At 39.0% G+C, this 26,796-nt stretch overlaps 1 protein-coding gene across 2 annotated transcripts in view; it reads left to right on the plus strand.

Annotated features, from left to right (window-relative positions):
- The first annotated feature begins 2,860 nt into the window (after positions 1-2,860).
- Positions 2,861-26,796, plus strand: part of bmp5.S (bone morphogenetic protein 5 S homeolog) — a 71,564-nt gene continuing 47,628 nt past the window's right edge. For both annotated transcript variants that reach the window (XM_041564722.1, XM_018265551.2), the window contains exon 1: positions 2,861-3,344. In XM_041564722.1, the coding sequence (XP_041420656.1) occupies positions 2,873-3,344 (472 nt within the window). In that variant the 5' untranslated portion in view covers positions 2,861-2,872. The remainder of the gene's footprint in view (positions 3,345-26,796) is intronic.

Below are 26,796 nucleotides of genomic sequence, written 5' to 3' on the forward strand. Positions count from 1 at the left end.
AGGGGGGACAAGTGTCTCGGGCCCGGGCATGAAGGGGGCCCCGGCAGTGCTGCAGTTTTGAAAAGAGCCGGGCCCCTCTTGCGAGCACTGAAGCCGTGCGTGCGGCCAGCCGAAGGACCCGAAAAGACCAATGTGTGAATTTTTTTTTTTAATCCCCTGGCCACCAATGTATTATTTTAATATTCTATATGCCCCTGCCACTAATGTTTTTTTTTTTTTTTTTTTTTTAAATTTTGGGGCCCCAATTTTTTTTTAACTTGTAAAGGGGGCCCTGGCACCAAAGTTTTTTTTAAAAATATTTTTTGGGGCCCCAATTTTTTTTTAACTTGTAAGGGGGGCCCTGGCGCCAATGTTTTTTTTTAACTTATAAGGGGGCCCCGACCATAAATAGCTTTTTAGAACTTGTGTGTGTGTGGGGGGTTACTTTTATAGTGCTGATGTCTGTGTGGTATTTGGATGGGATGGAGTGGGGCTTGGGTGGAGTGGGCGGGATCTGGGGTGGGGTTTGGGCGCTAGAGTGGAAAATTTTGTTGTACGGTGCCCCGTGATTTCTAATGGTGGCCCTGCTCATCAGCATTTACAGTACATTGCTTCCAGCCAAGTCATGGGCTCCACACATTTCCTAATGCAACCATTTGCAGGATTGGATTGGCAGAGCACCAGAGTAATTCCTGATGGGCCCAGGCCCTAAAAATTAGACAGCAAACTGGGCTGCTCTTGCTGGGGAGGGGGGTTGTTACCCTTAGGCTAATGCCATACACAGGGCAGCCATCAGAAAGCTTGAGGCCCTGTACAACAAAAAATTTTGGGTCCCCTGGGCCCTTCCCACCACAGGCCCCGTCCTAAACCTCTCACCACAGTAAGAAAACCACACAAACATGGAGGGCCTGGGAGCTAAAAAAACCATTGGTGGCCAGGGTCTCCCCTACAAGTTAAGAAAAAATTGTGGGTCAGGGCCCCAATAAAAGTTTCAAAAACTTCACTGGGGGGGGCCCTTACAAGTTAAAATACAATTGGTGGTCAGGGGCCCCATGGAAAATTTAAAAAAAAAAAACCCATTGGTTGCAAGGGGCCTATAGAGGATTAAAATAATACATTGGTGGCCAGCAGTTTAATAAAATTAAAAAAACAAAACACATTGGTGTTCAGTGGAACTTACCTTAAGTTCTTCTTCCTTGTCTTTTTTCTTCGGTTCCTTTCAGGGCTTCTCGTGGCTTCAGCTCCAGCTCCTTTTGTGACTTCGGGTCTTTTCGCGTCTTCAGGGCTTCAGCTTCTTTCATGCTGTTAAAGGGGCCTGGCTAATTCAGAAAGTAAAAGCCCCCCTTTAGGCCCAGTTTTTTGGAAATCGTTCTGGTAAAATATAAACGTTGCAGATAGGAAGTGATGAATAAAGCATGATATAACATATGCTCTTGGCTCAAGGTGCTAAATACTGGGCTAGAAATGTTGTTCTATGTCAAATGATGCATAACGTTATAAAACTGTTCCTTGGCAGCACTGAAAATCTCTCATGTATGTATGTGTGTGGATACAGAACAAGATGTTACAATATACATAATCGACAGTGTTAGCTACAGGAACGAGATTCCTCCCTCCCACCGAATACATTTAAGATTACAATATTATGTATTATGCTGATAAAATTGCTGGCAAAAAGGTAATTCCCTTTAGAGAACTTTAAAGTGAATGAAAAAGAATGGGCCGACTCTAAATTACATTACACGAGTACTGGAGTCACCTGTGATCTGAATGTAGCCAAAATAATTCCCCAAAGGAGAACACCTGAGCAAGGCTGCAGCAGCCACGGTCACATGAAGCCGCACTATGCAGACACATTCACCACCACTTTGTGGAACGTGGTTAAAATACTATAGTGCTGAGCTGTGAATATAAAGGGGAAGCGCAGGAAGATAAAATACTATAACAAAGGCTTCCGTGCGCCAGTGCAATACTGGAAGGTGAAAATAGAATCAGACACCTATTTTCAATAGGCACACTCTTCTGTGCGTAATTACGCGCAGGGCGTGCTGCAGTTCTACAAAGGCGATCTATGCCTATTACACTCATACACATATGTGTGTGTGTATTAAAGTTTACGTGTAACCCAAACGAACCTGTGGTTCCTCAACTTCTGCAAAACATAACATAAAGCTTCTGGCACAGGATGCTGGGAGTTGTAGTGCAGCAAAAGTTGAAGTGGCAAAGGTTGAAGCTCTACCAAGGCAAGTACTCTACACAGAGCAGTTTGCAAGCAGAGGAAAAGGGGTTAAGCGTGCTTTTCCTCCCCAGTTTCAGATTACAATGAGAAGACTCTTGTTTCCCAGCAGGGTCCTGCTTCCATTCCACTATATACGCCTTCAGATCTCTCTGACAGTTTGCTCTATGTACGTGCAAATAGCATAGAGACCCCGCAAAACATTCAATGAACCTGAATGCATTTTGCAAAGTAATTCAGCTGTAAAAGAGTGGGATGATCATTGACAGGGGGAGCAAGCTTTAATGTTTTCAGGGCGTTTGCTGTGGGTGCTAATAGTAAGGTTTCAGTTGCGGGTGGCTTAGAGTGTCAGTAGAAAGTAAGCTGGGGCAAAGAACTTGCTGAGATGTAGTAACGCTGAACTTTCACTACTACATGGGTGCACGGGACATGGGAATGAGTGAATGAATCATGGACATTTGCCTGAAGGAGACTTCTCATTTGCGATTTAGATTGCACCACATCTGGGACCTCTAGAAGAGACTGTCTTGAAACATGTCCTAGCCATGACTGGCATTGACCTACGATAGATTTGCTTCCACTGCTGATTAAGTTGAGGACTTCAGGGGCTTGGTGAATTTAAAGGGAAGCTGCGAAGGACTCCCACCCCTTGAGAAAATGTTTGTGGACACCTATCTCCTTAGGCTGCTCGTGGTGCTGTTTTGGAGTTTCCATGCTACGTGCGCCTTGCCTGGAAACCATGTCCACTCCAGCTTCATATACAGAAGACTGCGGAATCATGAGAGAAAGGAGATCCAAAGGGAGATTCTGTCTATTTTGGGTTTACCCCACAGACCCAGGCCATTCTCCCCAGGGAAACAAGCCTCTTCAGCACCCCTGTTCATGCTGGATTTGTACAATGCTATGACTAAGGAGGATGACCATGGCATGTTGGGGTACACAATAAGTGGGGCAATGCTGGAGAGTAGGGGGCTGAGAAAGGGCTATCCTGTCCTTGCCAACGGGTATTCACGAAAAGCCCAGGCTTATCGGAACCCTCCACTTGCCACCCAGCGCCCACCTTTAGCCAGCCTCCATGACTCCAACTTTCTCATCGATGCGGACATGGTCATGAGCTTCGTTAACCTAGGTAGGTCTGATCATTGCTAATATTTCAGAAACCTGTGGTTTGTTCTTTTTCACTCGCAGTAAAGAAGATCTGAAAGATAAGCTTTAGGGGAGAAATGAGTGTTTGTGAGATGGAGAGAGAGTCTAACTGTTCTTAATGTCTTTTAGAGGTGTCATCCACCCAATAAATATTATTTTTGTACAATAACAAAAAATTAAGAAACTTTTCAATACACATGAATTAAAAATGTTCAATGGGTTCGAAGTGTTTTGCATGCATTAAAATCGGAATCTATCTGATGTTTACATTCTGCGCGCTACTGGTTTTTATGCCTGAAACTATGCAGCAGAATTCAGCTGAGCAGACCTGGAGAAGAACTGACTTCTGCTACATCTTTTTAAAAACCGAAAACGTTTAACCAACATAGTGCCCAACATAGTGCTGCTTGGAGTTATGATTTCTTTCATTATGCCAAAAACGCCAGTTTTGGGTTGGAGATATAGTTAGTGCAAGAGGTACACGATTTAGTTATCTTCTTCTTATACATTCATCCAACTGTATTCCCCTATGTGTCTAAATGAGCCATGTTTTTGTTTAGGTAAAACATGTAATATCCAGTGAGTGATAGGATCTTGATACTACAATCATGTTAACTTTGGGAGCCAGCTTTTTCAGTTACGTTGTGTGTTTCAGTGCAATACAATATCTTTCCCAAGATAACACTGCGCACCCTCTTTCAGCACTTGACTGCTCCATGTGTATTTGGGAGATATTATCTGGCTGCTTTTAGGGGTCGCTCATTTAAGGACTGACGGATTAGCTATATTATATTGCCAAATCACCAGAAATCCATTTTTTTTAAATCGAAACAGCGAGGTTGCTACATCAGACTGAAACTGCATTTGACAGGTCACATATTGTACTGATCAGAGCCCCTTTGCCTTGTTTTAGATTGTAGCCTTCAGCACATGTGTTCCTTAGTACAGTACTTGGTTACAATATTTAGAACTTAGGTACAGTAAAGGCTGCTGCGTTATTAATCCTATTGGTTTTATTTGTTTGATCGATTTTGTTGCTTAAGAACAATTGCTTACCCAGTGTTTTGTAAGGAGTGATGTAACAATGTGACTGTTGATAACGATGCAACAATGTGTATGTTGTCTAAACCGTTTGTCTCGATTCCCTGTAGTGGTAATGACCTCACTGCAAAGCCTATGCTCTATACACCTCCGTACAGGGGCCGTGTAGGCACAAGTCCTTTAGTGCAGCCTGCGGTTCTTACCTACAGAGAACATACAACAAAATCAAGAGTCAGTCTTACAAATCCTTAGTTCACATTCTCATAATTCTCATAATTCTCATAATTACCATAATGCTTATCTAATATATCTGCCTCAAATAAGTGTATTATGAACCTATAAAGGGAGTAGTTGTAGTAATAATTACACTAATAATTATAATTATTATTTATAATAGGCAGCACTGTACCGACAACCTAATTAAGGGAATTCCCTTGATTAACATTGATGACATGCAAGAAATGTGCAGGGTAACTGCTTTTGATGTTGTAATTCTTACTTTTAATAAGTCGATTATCAAACTATTGCTACCTATTTTAAACTAATGGGCGTCATTTGAGCATAAATAAAGAGTCTATGAACTAAAAACTTATATATTTAGCAGTGCTAAAATACTGAATAATACATGCTAATATTGAGCCTATTTACACACAACAATATTTAAACAAAAGGCAAAATGTAAAGGATACATTAAAAGAATTTATAATTTATGAAAATGTTTGAAGCCCTTCTGGATATAAAAGTATTGTACAAAGAGCCGCCATTGCAGCCAATGCTGATTCCACTGTCCATGGGGAATGGGAATACATAGAAGTTGTTCTTAATGGCAGCTCCTGGGTCGGACTTTGGTGGAAGCAAGGAAGGAAATAATTAGTTGCAACCGGGCAGGATTAGAGCAGGCACTTGACCTCCAGAGCGCAATTCTCTGCCAATAATATTGTGACATAAGACAACACAGATTCCATGAACCTTAAACAGAACCAGATATTGAAAACAAAAGGTGCCGTTGTATTCCGACTTCTTCAGAGCCCCCCTCAGTCAAAATCAAATCTGAACTTCTCACCTTTTTAAAAAAAGTCCATAAACAACGCTTTGACTGAAACAAAAAGGAGGCAGCAACAAGTTAGTGACATATATTCCTACATGATGCTTTAGTACTCTAATGGTAGTGACATATTCCTACAAGGTAAAGTCTGACAAACTTAAGTGGCATTTATTTAAGCATGATATAATGTGTAATAATTGTGTCTACTTACAGGCTGCACAATCAATTTAAGAAAATAAACTGCTACCAAATAACAAGGTCTATCATGTATCCAGGGGCGTAACTATAGAGGAAGCAGACCCTGCGGCTGCAGGGGGGCCGAGGAGGTATAGGGGCCCCATGAGGCCCTAATTCATATACAATTTCAATAAATATTGGAGAACAAGTCAACATCTAAACATTTTGGGGGCCTGAAAAATAATTTGCTGTGGGGCCCAGTAATATCTAGTGACGCCACTGCATGTATCTGTCTGTCCAGTTATTATCTAATCTTCCATCTATACATCATTTATAATTGAGCATGAGTATAGTAGCAGTGTATAACTGCAAATAACTAAATTAGCTCGTTTTTGATTACTAAATTGAAATTAGGAAGGGTTATTGTTTTAGAACGAAGCAAGGAAGAATAACTACAGGTAGGGGAAAGGCAGGTAGAAATGCAGTTGATTCAGCACATGGAAAGCAAACGTCTCTGCTGATATCTTTTACATGGATTGGGGAATTTGCGCTAATATAGGGCTTTTTTCCAGACCTCGGGGGCTCATTTATCAACACTGGGCAAATTTGCCCATGGGCAGTTGCCTATAGCAACCTATCAGTGTTTAGCTTTTTAAAGCCAGCTGCAAGTAAAACAATAAATGCAGCAATTTGATTGGTTGACATGGGTTACTGCCCATGGGCAAATTTGCCCAGTGTTCATAAATGAGACCCGTCTTTTGTTTGTTATGCAATAGATTTTTCTGCATCCAGAACTGAAGAGGGGAAAGCCCTCTTTCAGAGTGGAGAACAATTTTCTAATACCAAGGACAGTCACTTTATAGTCACCGTTCTTAAGTACAATATAGGCAATAAAAATGGTCAATGAAAAGAATAAAAATGACATGCTGCTTGAACCGAACGGGAAGAATGGGAATGGGAAGACGTGAGTGGTTCTGATCTATTAAGAGAGTATATTGCTCTGATTTCAATACGTTAACATAAATACGCCCAAGAGCTTATAGCCTTTTATAAAAGACCTCTCTATCTTTCCAATTCTGAATGGGCTTTTCCTTCACTAATAGTTTTTCGAAATAGACGGCGGGGAGTGATGGGAGTTGTAGTTTAGTAACAGAGTTGCAGACTAATCACAGTTTAATGATACAGTCAGTCAATGAACATGAATGAATGGATAAAAGTTGTGAGGTGATGGCTGAAACATCTTCACTGTAATATTTGGACATGATGAGAAGATGTGAAGAGGAGGAATTAGTTCTCGTAAGGAAAGGGTTCAGGAGAGAGCAGTTGTGACAAGCACAGATTTGACTTGATTCCTCCCATCACATTCTTACTTTTAATTAAAACACATTACTAGCAGGTTTCTCAGCTGAAAAACAAGACGCCCAAGCTACAAAGAGGGACAGAAGGAATGATCTGACTTTCTTATTTTGATGTGATGGAGCCGCCGCCCAGTCCAGGAGCTACAATTTGGAATTTATCCATCAGGATTTGGATTAAGCCCCAAGCAGGAGAAAATGAACAGTTTATGAAGTGGCAGTGAGGCTCCCCTGGGTTTGCCCTGCTTGGGATTCTGCCATTTGGGATATTTCCCACACTCCCAGGCCCGGACTGGCAATCTGTGGGTTCTGGCAAATGCCAGAGGGTCTGCTGTAAGTTGCCATAGACAGGCACTATTTATTGGGCAGGTGAGGTGCTGTTTGGGCCTCTGTGTAGCTTAAATGCCAGGGCCTATTTTGAATCTCAGTCCAGACCTGCACACTCCTGCCTTCTCTTATAAACCCATTTGTTCTTCTCTACCTATAAAGCATTTTATTGCTCGCCCATATAAGATGGCCATAGGCAAGCGAGCAGAGGTAGTTCAGGTCGATGGCGACGGTATTTGCTCACGCGACCCCCAAGAAATGCCACAGCCAGGGGGTCGACGCCACTGTTAACATACTTTATAAGAAATAACTAACGTTTTGGATCTTTATTCCATAAAAAAATATAGCAGCATATTTTGACAGTCACAGGATTTCGACTGCTTTGCGGCCTGGTCTGTATGAGCACCTCACAGGCACAGCACAAATGCCCTCCTTGTCCTTAGAAGGCCTGGCATATTTTCCCTTAGTAACAATCCCAATTCAATAACACTGACTGAGCCGTGGGAAAGCTCTTGCTGCTGTTAATGGAAGTGGCGGCGTGGGTGCCAGGATCGGCCATGATGAGGAGAGGCCTGAAGGGAACAAGAGGCGCCATTGTTCTCTCTGTATTTTTGAATGACTCACGCTGCCCTCATACATTATATTTTATTAGTCATGACGTAGGGTTTCCCCATTTGCTGATTTAATAAAATAAAACACAGGACAGGAAAATGCAGGAAAAGTTGCCGTACTGTGTTAGCCAGTAAAAATGTTGCAGGACAACCCTTTTGAAAAAAAATAAATAAAAAAAGTGGTATAAAGGTGATACCTTTATTGGCTAACTAATATAATCATAGCAAGCTTTCAGAACATTTAAGTTCCTTTTTCAGGCTGATTAAAATGCACCTTACCATACTGGAAATGAAAGAACCAAGTTATTTAACAAGATTATCTCTTCGAAAGATTAATGGTTATTCCAACCGGAGCCAAATTTTTATTCCCATGAAAGGTAATGAATGGCTGGAACTGGAGCGGGACACCGTTTACATTGTCCTTTAACTTTCTGCAGGGGAGGGGGTAACTTCTAGAATAAGTTTGTTAAATTGTGTTTCCTTCAGCTTCCAGCTTACCCTTTGCCTCTTTCTATTTCTGAGGTGAATGATGTGTTTAATATCCTGTGTCATACAAAAGTATAAGTACTTCATGGGATTATGCAATATGGCCGACATGGCTGGACAGGCACCTAAACCGTTTCAGTACCTATGGGTCAACAACCAATGAATTTATTCATTATTACCTATTTAATAATAAACTACACATATTAAATTAGTCTTGTGCCATGCCATGTGTTGAACTACTAATTCTCAATAGGCACTGATAGCCTTCCTCCGTCACAGGTTGCCCATCCCTGTTTGCTGGTTTCTCAGGTAATTGGGAATATTGCTTAATTTGCTGCCTCAAGATGACTACATCAATAAAGCCTAGAGCTGGCACATTGCTGCAATTTATTTCCCCCAGTAATTTAATCCAAAGGGAAAGTCTTTGGAAATTTTTGTTAAATGGATCATTATGGTATAAACAGACAGATGATACTTGGAAAATTAATTCTCTTCAATGGAGAATAGACTTACCTTACTCACCTATAGACCAAGATTTATTAAATAGCAATTACCACTTGTTTAGAACTATAAATTGTCGGTTATTAACTCTGGGATAGTAACTCCCAATTTACTGATGTTTTTGGTCTTAAATAGGTGCTTGAACTTTTTAAGTTTCCCTTATACTGTTCTTTTTGCTAAAATAAGCATTTTAGCAAAATGGACCCTTAACAAATTATTTAATGTTATTTAAACGTGGTTTTTAGTATAAGAGTGTAATTACTTAGTCCACAGCATTCACTGCATTGGATAACAATTCATACTATGAAAATAAGGAAGGGAGAGGCAGGGCATGCATAGTGGAACTAGAAACTTGCGCTAGCCCTTACTGGACATAAGTCGAGCAGGTCAATGACTTGACAAAAACAAAGTCCACTGGAGAGCAAAGCAAGTGCAACTTGTGTATAGTTTTTATAGATGCATAGCACTATATGTTTTGTACCCCATAGGTTCTTCTTCTGGTTCAGTTTTTTTAAATGGCCCCTATTGCCAAAATGTTGACCAATCAGAACTATCTATCATTGTAGCTACACCTTTTGCTTCCTGGACATGTGTTGGCAACTTTCATTATTCCTGCAGGAGAAAATAATATTAGTCTATGAGGTAGAGTACTGCATTGGGTCAGGTGCAACCCGCAAGGTTTTCAGGTTTTGGGCAGAAAGACATCTGTCCCCTGATAATAGGGGCTGTCTCCAGGTACTCTCAGGGCCAGATTAACATAGTGGGCACCCCTAGGCCCGCTGCCATTTGTCACCCCCCATTCCCTCCCCTGTTTTCATTGTGGGGGCCGAAGCAATGGGGAATGGCACAGTGGAAATTTAAAAAACTGTCTTATCTCCTGTACATCCCCTGTGTTTTTGAACCAATTTGGGTGTGATTGGACAGCACTGGGACACCTAAAATCCTGCCGTCCTAGGCCTGTCGAGGGCCAATGGATCTGGGTTCGGCTCTTGCCTAGAGGGTCTGGGTTGGGCACGAGTCTGCCCAACTGGACCCGTACAGGACTCTACCATGATGCTTGTCACATAGGTATCACGACATCGCCGGAAAAATTAGTAGTTGCTAATATTTATGTGTGATATAAGCCTAAGGGAAAGGCACTGACCAGAAAATCATGATATCTAAGCTGGAGGCAATTTTGAACACCTGACAGATAGATAATGCTTTCAAAGGAAGTTCAGTTTACAAATAACTTTAACTAAAATTATGTAACATTAGGCCAAGCAGACTGGGTGCCTTAGGGAGCTAGCATACGGGCAGATTCAAGGAGATTTAGTCGCCTGGTGACTAATCGCCTCTTCTGCGAAAAGCCCCGAAAGCCAGGACCAATGCACTCGCGGCTCTTCGGTTTCTGAAGTCGCACAAAGTTTCCTTGAATCTGCTGTGTGCTAAAGCCCTCAGGAAACCCCCACTGTGCATGCGCATGGGCACTCACTCATGCCAACAGTGACCGACTGCGATGTTTGCGCATGCACAAATGCTTACTACCCTGAAATGTTGCACATCTGCAATAAACATGTAAGGGGTTGTCCCTGCTTGTAACTGTTTGTGTGCCAGCATTCACTTATCTAGGAAGGAGGAGAGTGACAGGGAGGGTAAACAACAGGGAGGGAAGGGAGGGGGTAAGCAGAAGACCCAGAACGTACCTGCCCAGTGCCCCCCATTGTTGCGCCCTAGGCAGTTGCCTCTTCTTCTTACCCCTATTTCCGGAACTTGGGAAAGCTGCTTAGAATTATATTTTCTTTTGTTTGGTAAAAATTTATTATTCAGGCATAGAATTAATTTGTCTGTGCCAGCACTATTTCAGTTGAAAGCTATTTTCTCTGTTTCTGGGATTCAGAGGCAATCCTGTATGAGTAGACACTAAACTGAAGGCGCATAGGTTGGATTCCGTTGTGGATAGAAACGCTAAGTGAAAGAGCTGTGTAAAATCTTCTTTTATTAAATCTTCATTAAAAGCACCAAAAACTGGACAAGCATAGCAGGGGAGTGCATGGCTCAACGCATTTCGTGACTACAACGGTCACTTCATCAGAAGCCCTGTATGAGTAGCAAGACATGTAAATAACTCCTTTTTCCAGTTCAGTTGGTTTCAGATAGATCACCAGAAATAAAGACTTTTTCCTATTACTTTCTATTTTCTATTTGCAATAGTTTTTCTAATATTGAAGTGTAAAGTTCAATTTTTCACCTTCTAAAGCAGCTCTGGGGGGTTGCCAACTCTTTAAACAGTTCTAAATTGACATTTAGTTGATACATTTATTATCTTTGTCCCTGCTGTGCAGAATCCCTGAGTTTCATTAAAGGGGTGGCTCACCTTCAAACAACTAGTTGTTTTCAGATAGATCACCAGAAATAACGACTTTTTCCAATGACTTTCCATTTTCTACGTGTCACAGTTTTTCTAATATTGAAGTGTAAAGTGTCATTTTTCACCTTCTGAAGCCGCACTGGGAGGGGGGGTCGCCGACCCTGTAAACTGTTCTAAATGGATACATTTAGTTAATAAATTTCTTATCTTTGTCCCTGGTGAGCTGAATCTGAGTTTCATTACAGGCAGCTGTTAGAATCGATACAATAGTTGCTAATACTCCAGAGATGCTGCTGAGAAATGTATCAACCAAATGTTGCAAAATTGTAACCGTTGAGAATCTGCACCTGAATTACTGAGCTGTCAGACTCAAACACCGGAGGACAGGGACATTAAACTTTAAACTTAGATTTTGGAAAAACAGTTAAAAATAAATAATGGAAAGTAATTGAAAAAAGTCTTTATTTCTGGTGAACAATCTGCAAACAACTCAATTGAAAAAAGTGTTTGGAAGGTGAATAACCCCTTTAAAGGCAGCTGTCAGAATTGATACAATAGTTGCTAATGTTCCTCAGATGCTGCTGAGAAATGTATCAACTAAATGTATCAACTAAATGTATTAAATAAATGTAGCAAACAGTTCAGATGCTCCTGGATCACTGAGCTGCCAGACTGAAACACCAGAGACAGGAGTATTAAAATATAAACTGAAAACAACTCAACTAAAAAAAGTATTTGGAAGGCAAACAACCCCTTTAATATAACATGTTGAAAATGAAATGTTATTCTTTTAATCATAAGAACAATGTATTTTGCTAAGGTTTTGCTGTCTTAAAGTACTAATTGAGAATTGTTTCCCCCAATTAATTCTCATTCTCTCCCCCAGTAAGCAGGTTAATTTGTTTAAATGGAGATAATAAGCTCTGTATAAACAAACTTTACTAACTGAGACCATGTTGGCATGTACCTGTTGTTTATTGTTCATATTTTACAATGAAAACTTTTGGTTACCTCAAAACACCATAACATTTGGTTTGTCCTTTTTAAATTAAAAGGGTTACTTTACTTCAGTCAGAAAAAAACTGATTTTTGCACAATGAAAGAAAAAGTAGCTATAAGAACCCAATCAGTATGTTAATTAAAAAAAACAATATTATTAAAGTTATTTCTAAGGACATTGGCACACCAAATTGTTTCTCCATCTGCACAGAAAAAGCTGATCCAAGTTGATCCACTCCCATTTGCTCCTTGCTGTAAGTGCACTAATAGATATGGCTGTGGTCTTTGTGCATTGAACACAGGCAAGTATCCAGTGATCAATTTGTACATTCACTCTGCAAACATAATTTATTCACTTATTAAGATTAAGGCCTAGTTGAGCTGATCTGAACAGATGACCCACAGTTATTTCATGGTTTGGTTGTGTCCACACAGACACTGATGGCACTGATTTAAATGCCTGACCATATTATTGCATGTATGGTTGGCTTGTAATTGAATGGTTGGGTATGTATGAATGAGTATGTAGGGAATATATAAAAAAATGAGATTGCTCCCTAAAAATGAATCATGCCTATCTTCTTTTTTTTTAAAGAGCCCATCATTACATAAAATTAGTTTGTACCATTTTGTGTAATATGACTTGATACGTTTCCTCTTTTTCTATTGCTAGTTTTAGAGCTTTGTTGGGGGTTCCTTCTATTATGCAAGTTATTTTCCTTTGAGTGCTTTCTTAAATGGACATGATGCTCAAACTTTGCTATGTGACTTGTTCTAACTCATAGTGCCTAAACTGAATTAAAGATAAAATGGCTGTTATTGTTCCTTTAATCCCTGATTTATAGCCATCAATGCAGATGGCAATTCAATTATCCCCCATGTCATTCAAGTACAGTTTTGATGCTGTAGAAAGCCTGACCTTGGCCTTAGGGTGCAAGGGCAAAACAAGGACCATTTATTCCCTCCAATATGTATTAGCCCACATTCCATCCATGGTTACCAACCTACGTTAACCACAGTTTGTATCACAATGCCCCCAAGCTAACTTCCAACTTTGAGAGGCTAGTGTCGACCAGGTAAAGTCTGGAGGACATACAATAACTGAGGAAGTACAGGTGAAATATGTTTTCCTGATGCTCTGGGGTAGTAGTTATTCTGTAGCTAAGTAGTATGTCTTTTACAATTATTCAACAGGATTCCACTGTATCCAAGTGCTGACACTGCAATTTCAAGAACAGAAATACTCACTTATAATGCAGTGCTTATTCAGAATATAATTTTAACAGACTAGTTTACTATATACAGTAAGTACAAAGGGACACTCAATAGTCACACCAGATCTATGGCTAAATCTTCTAAAAGCTTTTTTCATATGATCTGGTAACCTAAATACAATGCAAGGGCTTCACTAACTTTAATGCAGATCAGTAGATATCATTACACTGTGAATATATATATTAGTACCATATACTTTAAAAATTCACAAAAGCTTTTCTGGAATAATATCTCAAATATTATGTGTGTTAGATGGGTACTCACAAGCATTTAGCTTTAAAACACAATCATTAAAGAGACCAAAGTGGGGCTGGCAGGTGTTGTTTCATGCTAGTAGAGACAAGGCATGCAGAGCAAGTGTTGGGCATCTTACTAAAGGAGGGGCAGTCAGACTTATCTGAAAGATATGATTGTGGGGGTTTTAACTTGTAATGTAATGACCTTCTGTACCTTTGGGATGTATAGTTGTCATATGACTGGTATATACAGCTACTGTTTGTTTTAGTGCCTAGCTACAAACATCACTATCTTAGGGGCATTCCACATGATTGTATGCTGGTATTCTTGCTGTGAACTAAAGCTACAGAAGCTCAGATGTGATTTACCCTCATTCACAAGAGAGATACTGCTGCTAATCATATAATCTAACTATGGCTCTTAAATTACATAAGCCACATAGATAAAGGGCTAGTTTTGATAACCATTTCAATAATAAATCACAAAATTCGAATTTTACCACAATTCAGATTTCTATTTTGTCTCAAATCATATTTATAAAAATCTATGATTTGTGTGAAAACCACAAAAAACTTTAATACAAAACTGTGAAAAGTGAAAGCTGTCGAGGTTCCATGGAAGTCATTGGGAGCTGCTCTGATCCTATTGAACCATATTTAATACATTTGGACTTATAAAGGTGTAACAGGTGGATGGTCAGGGTCTGCCTTAACCTTCCTTGGGTTACTATACACTGGTTCCTGAACCCGGGCAAGGGGTCCAACTCCCAGCAACTGCCGGTAGGCAGTGGCATAACTACCGGGGTAGCAGGGGGTGCGATTGGGCCAGTGCCCGCACCCCCTCAGGGCCCCCCCGGCAGCTCATGCGCCACGATTCCCGGGCGGTACCGGGTGTACACAGGGGGGCAGGGGGCCTGGCAGCGCGTCCCGCACCAGGGCCCGCCCCCCTCTAGTTATGCCACTGCCGGTAGGCACATTATAATTAGACTCTTTATCTTAAGGTGGGGTCCCTGCTTCTTCCATGGTATATAGGAAGGGATTATCACTCTGGTAAAACAGCAGAACAATTTATTGAACTGGTGGTACACTTCTTAATGGTCAATCACATGTTCAAGATTTATGCTCAGATGATACACTCCACAAACAAGTAGTGGCAGCAGGTCATCTACACAAATACTGTATACTCACTGTTACTGTCTGATCCTTTGTTAGTTGAGAATTGAGTTGCTTCGGCTGCCTTTGGTGCACCATCCCCATTGAAGGTGAATCTCGCAGCTGGTCTTATGCTCCAAGGAGATCTCTATCCCTGAGCCTGACAACTTGAGTCCCTAACCTGGCGGCCTTGTCACCGCAGGGTGCTAACCCTTCACTAAACTCCTTGGGGCATATTTATCAAAGAATGAAGTTAGAGATCACCACAGTCCACGAGCATGAAATACTGCCTCTCTCTATTCATTTCTATGGGATTTTAAAGGCGTATTTATCAAACAGTGAACTTTCACTTTCACCATGTGATAAATACGCCTTTAAAAATCCCATAGAAACGAATGGAGAGAGGCGGTATTTCACTCTAGTCGACTGTGGTGATCTCTAACTTCTGATAAATATACCCCATTGTTGGAGCCTTAGCTGCTCACTAACTTTCCTGAACCTATCTGTCACTCCTATAGCAACGTGACACTTGCTTGCTCCTATACTGAGGTCTACCTCCACCTCAGGCCCTCCCAGCCACACACCACCTCCTCCAGCGAGTGGTGCACCAGAAAGAGAGGCCGAACACATGGCAGTATCCATTTTTATAACCTCTGGGGAACTACTCCCCCCTCCCCTCTGGCCAACTAAATACTTGGTGTAAAAAATAACTTACCCTTTTATAAAATATAATAAAATATAATCTACTGGCCAGTCACTCAACTGCCAGTACAATACTTTCACGTAGGAAAAATTAAACCGATTCCCTTCTAAAACTGAGGACCCAATCTAGGTGTCTAAATTTTGTCCAGGAGACCAAAGGACCTAGAGGTTAGCAAAACCTTTACCCTCCTACATAGGTTTTCTGATTTTTTTCCCCTTTTTGAAATGTCTGAAATTTTAAAATTTTTAGAGGTTATAGAGGTTTTCAAATTTTTTTAGTGCATTGATCAGCATTTTTTTTTCTGTTAGTACTTTTTATATTTGGTTCTTTTAGTTACTTACATGGCATTTATGGTTGTAGAGAATATTGGGGGAATGTAATAAAAGTCACAAAGAGCAGGGCCCCCATACCCCTCCAAGGGCCCCCTCTCCAGGCGCAACCCCCCGTCCCTCTCCTGCCCCGCTTGCCGGGGCGTACCATCTCATCTTGATGCGATTGGGTGGAGGGGGAGGAGGTCAGACTTTGTGGAGGAGGTCAGGCAGACAGGCACTGTGGAAGTAGGTCTGGGGCCCACCAGGTTCTTTCCTGGCGTCCCATCAGCCCAGTCCGAGGCTGATTTCGACCTTTAATAAAAATGCCTCTCTGTGCCAAGGCTTACCTAAGTGCACAAAACATGACTCACGCACAATAAACCATCTTTTCTACCTCATCTAGAACTATTTTGGGGATTTGACAGGGTTGAACTTGATAAGCTTATTTTTTCAGCCCTATGCCTTCCTCCTTCCAGTCACAGCATTCCTCCTTGCAGGCAGATTTCAGTGCCAAAAAGCGAGAGTTTGCATGTCAAATGCAAGAATAGGGGTTGATTCTAGCATTTTGTGCACTTTTGATCTGTTTTATGAATACATTCTGAGGTGAAAACCAGATGTTAGTAGTGATTAAAAAGCAATTGACCATACCGCCCAAGGGCTGGGCATATACAGTAGCCTACTATCAAGAGCTGTGTATGTTTTGTCATTTTACAAACCTGGTAAATGTCTTTATAGAAATGCCATTTGTAAAGCAAAACAAGATTACATACTTTTGCATTAGTAATGGCAAGTTATTTATTAAAGGGCAAAATAGTAATATGAAAAACATATCACTGAACTATAACTGCAACTAGACATAATATTCCCCCTTATGCCCCTTTTGAGGGAGTAGGAGTTAGTAGGGGTGGGGGGGGGGTTCTCATAGCAGCTCTATTGCAGAATGTGTTAAAGACTTAAATCTTTATTTCATTCCTCACCATTAAGCCATTCACTGTTATTTGGATTTCCATACCCTGAGCATAGTAGTGAAGTCAACATTTTTGTGAACATTTAATTGTATTTATTTTTTATGCCAAGTAGCTTAGTCTTCCTAATTGATGTTTATTTGTGTTACAAAGTGAAAAGTAAGAGCAAACTAAGTTATACTTACAAGTAATTTTCAAATTTAATAAAAGCCAGCTTTACTGCTAACAGAAATAATCAACCAAAAAAAATGAATATATAAAATGTAAAAGAAAATGAATATACATAGTCCAGTAGGGGGAAATAGTAAAGTATATTCAAAAGCACTAATTAGGAATAAAATGTGGCCACTTAAGGAGTTGATACTATTGGTCTTTTTGCACTGATAACCAAATACATTAGCATTATATAATATTATGATGTACATTCTAGGAAGTTTAAGAGGGGTCTAGTTCTTTACCTCTGTTTTGTACACAGGCGGATCTACTTTTATGCACTCAATCCTGTAGCCAGGCCCAGGCCAGGCATCAGCCTGTGTGGGGCTACAAGGCGTGGATATTGGCATGGAAACTCATAAGTATGCATTTTTGCACCAATATCTGCTCTATGTAGCTCAACACAGACAGATGCCGGGCCTGTCAACAAAGCTACACTACTGAATGCTATGTGTGCCCTTGCCCTAAAAATTAAAGTTTATCATGTAGATTAATGTGGCCATACATTTTATAGATTGATTAAATAGGGCACATGCAGGGACATTTTCAGATGCAAAGAAACCCTTGTTTTTTTACTCATAATACAGCAGCCTCTGAATTTCATCATAATTACCAGGGTGCACTGTTGCATCTACCACAACTTACATGCAATGCGCCATCACATATGAAAATTAGGGGCCTGACTTTCAACCATCATCTGTCTTAATTTACTAAAAATTTGGAGTGAAAATTGTACATGCGGGAAAAGACTTTTTAAAATTCTCGCCTGAAAAACTTGAATTTATTGGACTATCGAATGAACATCGGAGTCAAAACAGCCCGAAACACTCGACGATGAAGGCAAAAAACATGTTCCAATTGTAAAAGGGACTTTTTGCCACTAATTCAAATTTTTAGTAGCTTTGGAGCATAATAAACTTTTATTTATTTTCCCTTCTAATAATTCAAATTTTTCCTCTTAAAAACTCAACCAGAAAAATGTGCGGGTTAATAAATAGGCCCACAGTGCCCATTACAATAAATTACATGCAAATTGTTGAACATTTTCTTGCATTTGTGTTGGAATTTGTTAAAGACAACATTAACATTAGAATCCCGTCAGCTGCAACTCACTGAGGGAACTTTGAACTTGATGGCAAGTCCAGACTGACACTAATTCCAGAATGAGTGAAACAGTGAACTTGCACATAATTTAGTAGAGCAGGCTGAAGGGGTGCATTGGCTTTGCTCAAGTTGCAAAGGAGGATGTATTAATGAAAATACCTTTCTGAATAGTGTCACTGCCATCTTAATTTTGTGTCCATTTGTGCACTTGCCAGTTTCTGCTTGTATTCATAAATGAGCCTTATTGTTCCTTATTGTGTACATTTTTATTATCAGCATTATCTGTATTTAGTGATGAAGCATTTCGCTTCGATGAAAAATTTTGCGAAATTCGAAATTCGCGAAAAGGCTAAAAATTTCTGAAACGGCCGGCGTCCCTTTTTTGGCAACATTTTTTTATGCCGGCGGCGAATTGCGCAAATTCGCCGTGAACTATCTGTATTCGTTTAATAAACTTTCCTTTGATGAAGGTTCAAACTGTGACCAATTTGTTATAACAAATGACTGAATACTGAAGCTTTTACTCACATAAGGACCTTTGAGAGTAGGTTTTCTAGTTTATAATTTGAATATGAACTATAAATATGTATACACTTCACTCTCTTCTATCATTGAAGTACACTGTTTGTTGTGTCTCCAGCTTCTTACAACCTCTGTAACCCTGACTTTCAAAGCCGACTCTTATCAGATGACTGTCTGACCCCTTTGTTAAATGTGTCTAATTGATTCCATCTGTCATTTTGTTTAGTGAATTGGTCAATGCTTGAATAACATTATTATCACTAATGCCAACATACTTTCAATTCTTATAAGCAAACACACTTAGAACTACTATGCGCTGAGAAGCTGGAAGCAAATAATTATACAGAACTATGCCATTGCCTGATGGAGGCCCCAGAGTAGCCATATATTATTCTAAGCAACATTGTGATGCACTTACTAATTTGTATCTGGGGATTTCGATAAATACACCTATTTAAATTTCTATGTTCTAGTTTATTTTGAAGGAAAATACATTCCTAGTCTGTTTAAAATTGGAGATTACATTTCAGGGAAGAATCAATATGGAACTATTTTAGAAATGCCTAATTAAAGGCCTAATAGGTGGCAGGCCACTAAGGCGACACATATGACTGTAGCAAGCACCTCAATGTTACGGTGGTCTCAAATCACTTAATTACAGTGACTGTATTTAGTGCCTTGTTCAGACCAGTTTATAAAGTGTTGCCATTGGCTAAATAATCCTTCTCTCTTCACCAACAGGCACTGCTGATTCCACTTTGAACTATTTCTTCTCACAAATTGTATATTAGAGAGGTAAAAAACAAAATCATAAGTCTCCCAAAGTTTATAAAGACAATCATTATTATAATTTTTGCTTCAGAAACGCAACTATAGTTTATATGAACAAGCTGCTGTATGGCCATGGGGGCAGCCATTCAAGCACAGGATACACAGTAGATAACAGATAAGTTCTGAAGTGTTACAAAACAGAGGTGCATCCGTCCATTCTACGGTTCTGAATTGTGCTCACATTGGCAACAGGGAATCATAGAGCTCCTGCCACCTTTGACCACCAGTGGCCATCATAAGTACATGTAGAGGACTTACACCTTAATGATCATGCACGGGTATAATTTTGATACCAAGCATTCCACCAAGCATCTCCCTTATGTTACTGTACCAACATTTTTAACTGTTTGTTTTGCTTTTCTACCTAAGGAAAGCGACTGAAACCTTCAATATTTTTTTTAATTTAACATTTTTTCTTGTTTTTTAGTCCTGTTATGTGCGATGGTTTGTTTGGCTATATTAGGACTAGGTTTAGGCAGGATAGGCATGTGCCTAGGAGGCAGTTGTTTGTGTGTGTGTGTGTGTGGGGGGGTGCTAGGCACATACCTCTTCTGTCTTCAGCCTTCCTAGGGTGCCCATCTGTCCAGGCTGCCTTTGCTTAGGGCACAATTTGCTATTGTAAGTAGTGGGTTACAATACTGCTTTTACTTGTACCCAGGCCGTCTGTCTATCATCGATATTGCTATTTGTATTGTGTATAAATAATAAACTGAACAACATTAGCAGGAAGGAAATGCAAATTAGGAACAGTGAAATGCACAGGCACTAGAGTGCATTTATAAAATATCTGGCATATGGCTTCTACTGTAATGGTGAGTCACATGTTTGTGCTTAACACTAGTTTGATACTCAGCACTTACGGTCCAAATAAATATTCACCTTGCTCTATATAAGAGATCCAGTAAAAAGAATACAACACACATAGTGAGACTACCCTACTCTCGAACACTCTTTGTACCATTGTACCTCTGAGAACAAGTTAGAAGGTAGGGTCATACACCTGAAATGTGGAGGCACACCGTTTCAAACTAAATGAATTTGGAAAAAGGGCCCATTTACTAAGCGGTTAGGCTCAACTGTAGGAATGTTAAGGGATACAACATCTTGGCTGTTAGAGCTCCAAGTACTAACGGACTTGTATAGCCCCTTAAATGCTGCTGATACACTCCACAGCCTTAGCCATGTTTAAAATAAGAAATGAATATTACTTATAAAATGTTGTTCGTAACATGTCTTTTGCTTTCAGTTATTCATTTTTAATTTAGTTATACTCAAGGTAATGGTAGGGCAGAAAAGATAAATTATATTTACAGATTCACCTGGATTCAGGCTGATTGAAAAAGCAAAGATTAGATTTGTATAACATAAGCATCTCTTCACAGGTCCATATGTCACAGGCGGAAGGAATTTAGAGAATGAGGTCTGCAATTCATTGGGCTGATTTTCAACATACATAGGGGCCGATTCACTAAGCTCGAGTGAAGGATTCGAATGAAAAATACTTCGAATTTCGAAGTATTTTTTGGGTACTTCGACCATCGAATGGGCTACTTCGACCTTCGACTACGACCTTCGACTTCGATTCGAACGATTCGAACGAAAAATCGTTCGACTATTCGACCATTCCATAGTCGAAGTACTTTCCCTTTAAAAAAAACTTCGACCCCCTACTTCGGCAGATAAAACCTACCGAAGTCAATGTTAGCCTATGGGGAAGGTCCCCATAGGCTTGCTAAACTTTTTTTGATCGAAGGATTTTCCTTCGATCGTTGGATTAAAATCCTTCGAATCGTTCGATTCGAAGGATTTAATCGTTCGATCGAACGAAAAATCCTTCGATCGAACGAACGAACGTATAGCGCTAAATCCTTCGACTTCGATATTCGAAGTCGAAGGATTTCAATTCGAGGGTCGAATTTCGAAGTATTTTTTACTTCGAAATTCGACCCTTAGTGAATCTGCCCCATAAAGTTGCATCAAGGGGATTGATGTATAACAAAGGAAGGAACTGTTTAACACATACAAGCAAGCACTACCATCCTCTTAGAATAAAATTCAACCATTAATTCATTTAAGATTAATTGCTAAAAGATTTGTTTTGATTAAAGATCAAGTACACCAAAGAAATAATGATAGCCTAATTAGTTATTATCATGAATCCTGCACTACAGAAAGTATATGTATATATATATATATATATATATATATATATATATATATATATATATATATATATATATATATATATATATATATATATATATATATAGCTTTAATGCGAAGAATGAATTATTGGATTCACGTTCCATTATTCAACTAATTCCAAATGTAGGTGGTGGTTATAGGGGAAGCTAGGACTGTGGATTTATATCATGTGACCACCAGCTATGGCAATACTAGAAATTATATTGGACCTGTAGCTAATGTTTTAGGGAACCGGAACTCTGGGAACATGGCTTCTTTTACAAACATATGCCTTAATCCTTCCTCTAAACAACGCTAGCATACGGTGTGTTTTTTTTTTTTTGGCTACTAGAGGCTTTTGATCAACTTGATTTGTAGAGTTCCTGGGAGAAAAGATATCCAGATGGTACAATATTGCTGAAGAAATGGACCCCATGTTTGAAAGAAATGGACAATATGGTAGTCATGTTTTCACTAATTGCAGACAGTTGAGACCTATGGAAGCTGAGAGAGTTGAGAGCTTTGTGGAGTCTATTTAAGGTACAGTGTCCCTATAGACTTGTGTTTACCAGCCATGAATTCCAGTAGGGGACCAGTCATAAATAGGGACATATATTTTAGTTAGCAGCAAAGCTTTTGTTTAGTTGTTTACAGTTGTCATTGAGACTGGATGGGTGAATTATATAAGACACTTCAGTCTATTACCAAGCCCTGAGCAAAAAAAAAAATGTAAGTACCTATGTGTCACTGAACAGTGGAGAAAATATAACCCAAAATGCATCATATGGCATCAGTGCAGCACTTCGCTTTCTCTTCTTCTTAGTGATGTTATTTCAGTCCTTGCTGGAAACATTGTCTGTTTGGACAATGCATGAAATCAAGTGAAGAGGCCACCCAATGAATAAGACAAATATATAATGCAAATGCTTTTTAGCATTAAGGAGCTGTACTGTATTAGTTCAGAGAATATTGAGAACATTTTCCAAAGCTCACTGGGAAGAGAAACATTCATCATTTTGAAGGCCACCTAACTTATAGAGTTACTGTGAGTAATTCAACTTCAGTAGTGTATATATTTTTATATATTTCTTCACACAAATGCTAAATTATATAAGCAAAGGAAATTCAATTAAAGGATTGCTTGTGTGCCCAGAGTGGAACTGTTTAACCTCCTCAATACTGAACAAATAATAAAAAAATTACTGTGAAGAAATAATGGGGAATTTATTGCGATGTGACATTCCAGTCTATTGTTTAGCCTTTTTTCATGTCACTTAAAAAGTAAAAGGTACACATTTTTAAGAAGTGCATTTAATCAAAAGAAATGAGATTTAAATTATTATTCATAGATTGAAAATTTCAATTACATATTTAGTAAGTGCTAATAAAATAAATTTGATTACCAGCTGCTTATAAATACTATATGGCTTGTGTGCAAAATCAGTTTATATAAATATTGTGTCTAGATGAATATCCCATATAAATGAATGGAGAGAGGCAGTATTTCCCTCTTGCAGAATGTGGTAATCTCTATTCTCTAGTGTCACTTTTTGATAAATACACCCTAGACTTATGCATATTTAAAAAAATATAAATCAGATTACAAATGTCAAATGAGTGGATAGTCTATACATGTACAACTCAAGTACACTATACACATCATTGCAATACTAAGGGGCATATTTATTATGCTGTGTAAAAAAACAGTGGGATAATACACCACACATCACGTTTTTCATAGAGTGGCTTCTGCCCGAAGCAATCTACAGTAACGGCGTCAAATCTGACTTTCGCATGGCATAAAATTACACACACCTTGATAAATTTGCCATTTATTTTACACAGCTTTTTACATCTAAATTTCATTTTACATAGCACAATAAATATGCCCCGACTCGTTGGTATTCTACCAATTCAGTAACCCAGGGGCAAGTCAAAATTAGCTGATCAGTAGTATTATTATGATACATAGGCAACATTACTATTTTGGGAAAGTCAAAATATATGTGTTTTTTTGAAATGGCTAAAATGTCCTTTTTTTCATTTTTGGTCTCTTAATATTAATTAAGTATTTACATTAAGAATTAGCTAGAAACAGCTAGGAGGGGAAATTGAATTTGTCCTGATTATAAATTGTTGTGCGTTGTGAAATCTTTTAGAAGAGTCCAAACTAGGTATTGTGATGTAAACCACACATTTATAATTACAAGTGTATGTCTTAATCAGTAATCTTCTCTAAGGATGTGAAAACAATCTCTCATCATTAAAGATTTGCATTGAGCACCACGAAGTGCAGGAAAGCCCCAATGGGGTGGTGCTTAAATTACAGTCACTAACATCCTTTTTACTTAACTCATCATTTAGATTAATATTCCTTTGCAATCATTACAACATTTTATTTGTTAGCCTTTTTACAACTGGCAAAATGTATGGGTTCTATCCCTATCCATGTCATAACTTAATGAGCATAAAAAGACCACAGGAACACTAAACAGTTACATCAAAGAATGAATAGATACTTAATACATTTGTCCTGTGAATTTTGAGTCTGAGAAATAAAAGATTATTATTATTAATAAAATGTGGTTATATAGTGCCAACATATTATGCAGTGCTGTACAATAAATGGATGTATACATATAGATAACATAAAAATAGAGACAAATTCAAGAGGTAAAGTGTGACAAAATACAAGGCCGTTATTATACAGGTATGGGACCTGTTATCCAGAATGCTCGTGACCTGGGGGTTTCTGGATAATGGATCTTTCTGTAATTTGGATTTTCATACCTTAAGTCTACTAGAAAATCATGTAAACATTAAATTAACCCAACAGGCTGGCTAAACTTCCATTAAGGATTTAATATATCTTAGTTGGGATCAAGTACAAGGTACTGTTTTATTAATATAGATTATCAATTTTAAAAATTTGGATTATTTGATTATAATCTAGTCTATGGGAGACAGCCTTTCTGTAATTTAGAACCTTCTGGATAACGGATTTCTGGATAATTGGTCCCATACCTGTAATATGACATAAAAAGCCTTGCAGTAAAGTGGCATACTCTAGTGCCCATATTTTTTTTTTATGTATGCAGACATATACAGTGGATAGAATGGCAGTAATGTGAATGGCAGTTAGTTGCTGATTTAAGGAATGCACCAAAACTGTACTATACTTGACAGATGTATACCCAGTAACCTTATCAACTGTCATCAACTACACCTCCCTGATTGGCAAGACTCTTGTGTACCATGCTGCATACAGAGATCACATATATTGCCCCAATGTTGGACTGGGATGCCAAGGGCCCACCAGAAAACTTTATACTTCCTCTCCTCACTCAACCTCTTTATTCTTCTAGTCTCTTTTCTCTACATACTATACTCTATTCTTCCATTATTAAGCATTATTTCCCATAAAGAAATAGGGAATGACCATGAAATAGGCCAAATGGTTTGAAGCAGGAGGCCCACTGACACCTGGGCCCACCGGGAGTTTTCCTGGAATGCCTGTGGGCCAGTCCGACACTGTATTGACCTTTGTCAATATATCCAAAGGCGTTTACTCTTAAGGAAATGTTGTACATAAAGATATAAATAGCTTTAACCCTTTAAGTGCCAGCAGAATTTCACATTTTGGTTACGCGAAATGCCAGCCGTTTTTAAGCATTTTGTGCTCTCTCACTTTAGGGGCATTTTCTGAGGGGAAACCTATAGTTTACCTAGGAAAACTATACATTGTTTTTTTCGGTAGAAACTGAGCTTTCTAAATCTGCCTGAGTTTTCATGTATTTCCACCTGTGCAAAAAAATTTATAGTGCTAAATAACAAAAAAAAATGAAAAATTACCATTTTTCATTGTATATCAATTTATACCAGAAAAATATTTCATTTTACAGATGAAAATCCAACTGATTTGGAAAGCCTTATGTCTCTCGAACGTGCCAATACCAGATATGTATAGTTTTAGGGAGATTTAGGATTTCTGTACAGCAAAAACTCCCGGCAGTATATTACTGAATTTTGAAAGCACTAAGGCAGAAAACGGCATGCTTTAGATTCCAAGGCAAAAAATCCTGAAACCATAGGTTTACCCCAGAAAACCATACATTTTTGAAAAGTACACATTCTGCCGATTACAAAATGGGTAACTATGTCTCTCTACTCCCAACTACCAAACAGAAAAGCTTGTCTGAACATAGCGGTTTTTCAAAATAAAATTCAAAATTTTGAAAAATCATTTCAAAGGTTTTATTTTGCTGCTCCGTATATCCCAAACTATATTACGTACCAAGAAAAAGCACCTGAAATATGATTGCCAGGGGTCCACTGAACAGTTTGATATCCATTATGCATAGGTTTACCAAAGTATCTGGCATTTAGAGACACAAATATGAAGTTAGCGCATCCAAATTGTTCAGGACTTTACTTCAGCTACTGAGAAATCAACACATTGACTGCATTTTTTGTGGGGTAAAAACACAGAAATATATGTTTACCCCCCAAACCCATATATTTTTGGAAAGAACACATTCTACAGAATCTAAAATGGGTACCCATGCCTTTCTGCTCCAAACTACTGAGTCGCAAGGCTTTCCCAAAATTGTCGGTTTTGGTGAAATATCTGAAAATTGCCTCAAAACTTCAACTTCCCAGCACCATATCACCCATGTATCATTACGTACTAAGAAAAAGCACCCTAAATATGATTGCCAGGGTTCCTCTGAACATTTTGGTGACCATTGTTCATAAGTTTACCAAAGTATCTGGCATTTAGAGGCCCCAAAATGAAGTTAGCGCATACAAACAGTCCCGTGGGTAACTTCAGCTAATGAAAAATCAACACATTGACTGCATTTTTGTGGGGTAAAAACACAGAAATATATGTTTACCCCCCAAAACCCATATATTTTTGGAAAGTTCACATTCTACAGAATCTAAAATGGGTACCCATGCCTTTCTGTTCCAAACTACTGAGTCGCAAGGCTTTCCCACAATTGTCGGTTTTGGTGAAATATCTGAAAATTGCCTCAAAGCTTCAACT

The sequence above is a fragment of the Xenopus laevis genome, chromosome 5S (assembly GCF_017654675.1).
Source record: "Xenopus laevis strain J_2021 chromosome 5S, Xenopus_laevis_v10.1, whole genome shotgun sequence".
In the NCBI taxonomy this organism is placed as follows: domain Eukaryota; kingdom Metazoa; phylum Chordata; class Amphibia; order Anura; family Pipidae; genus Xenopus; species Xenopus laevis.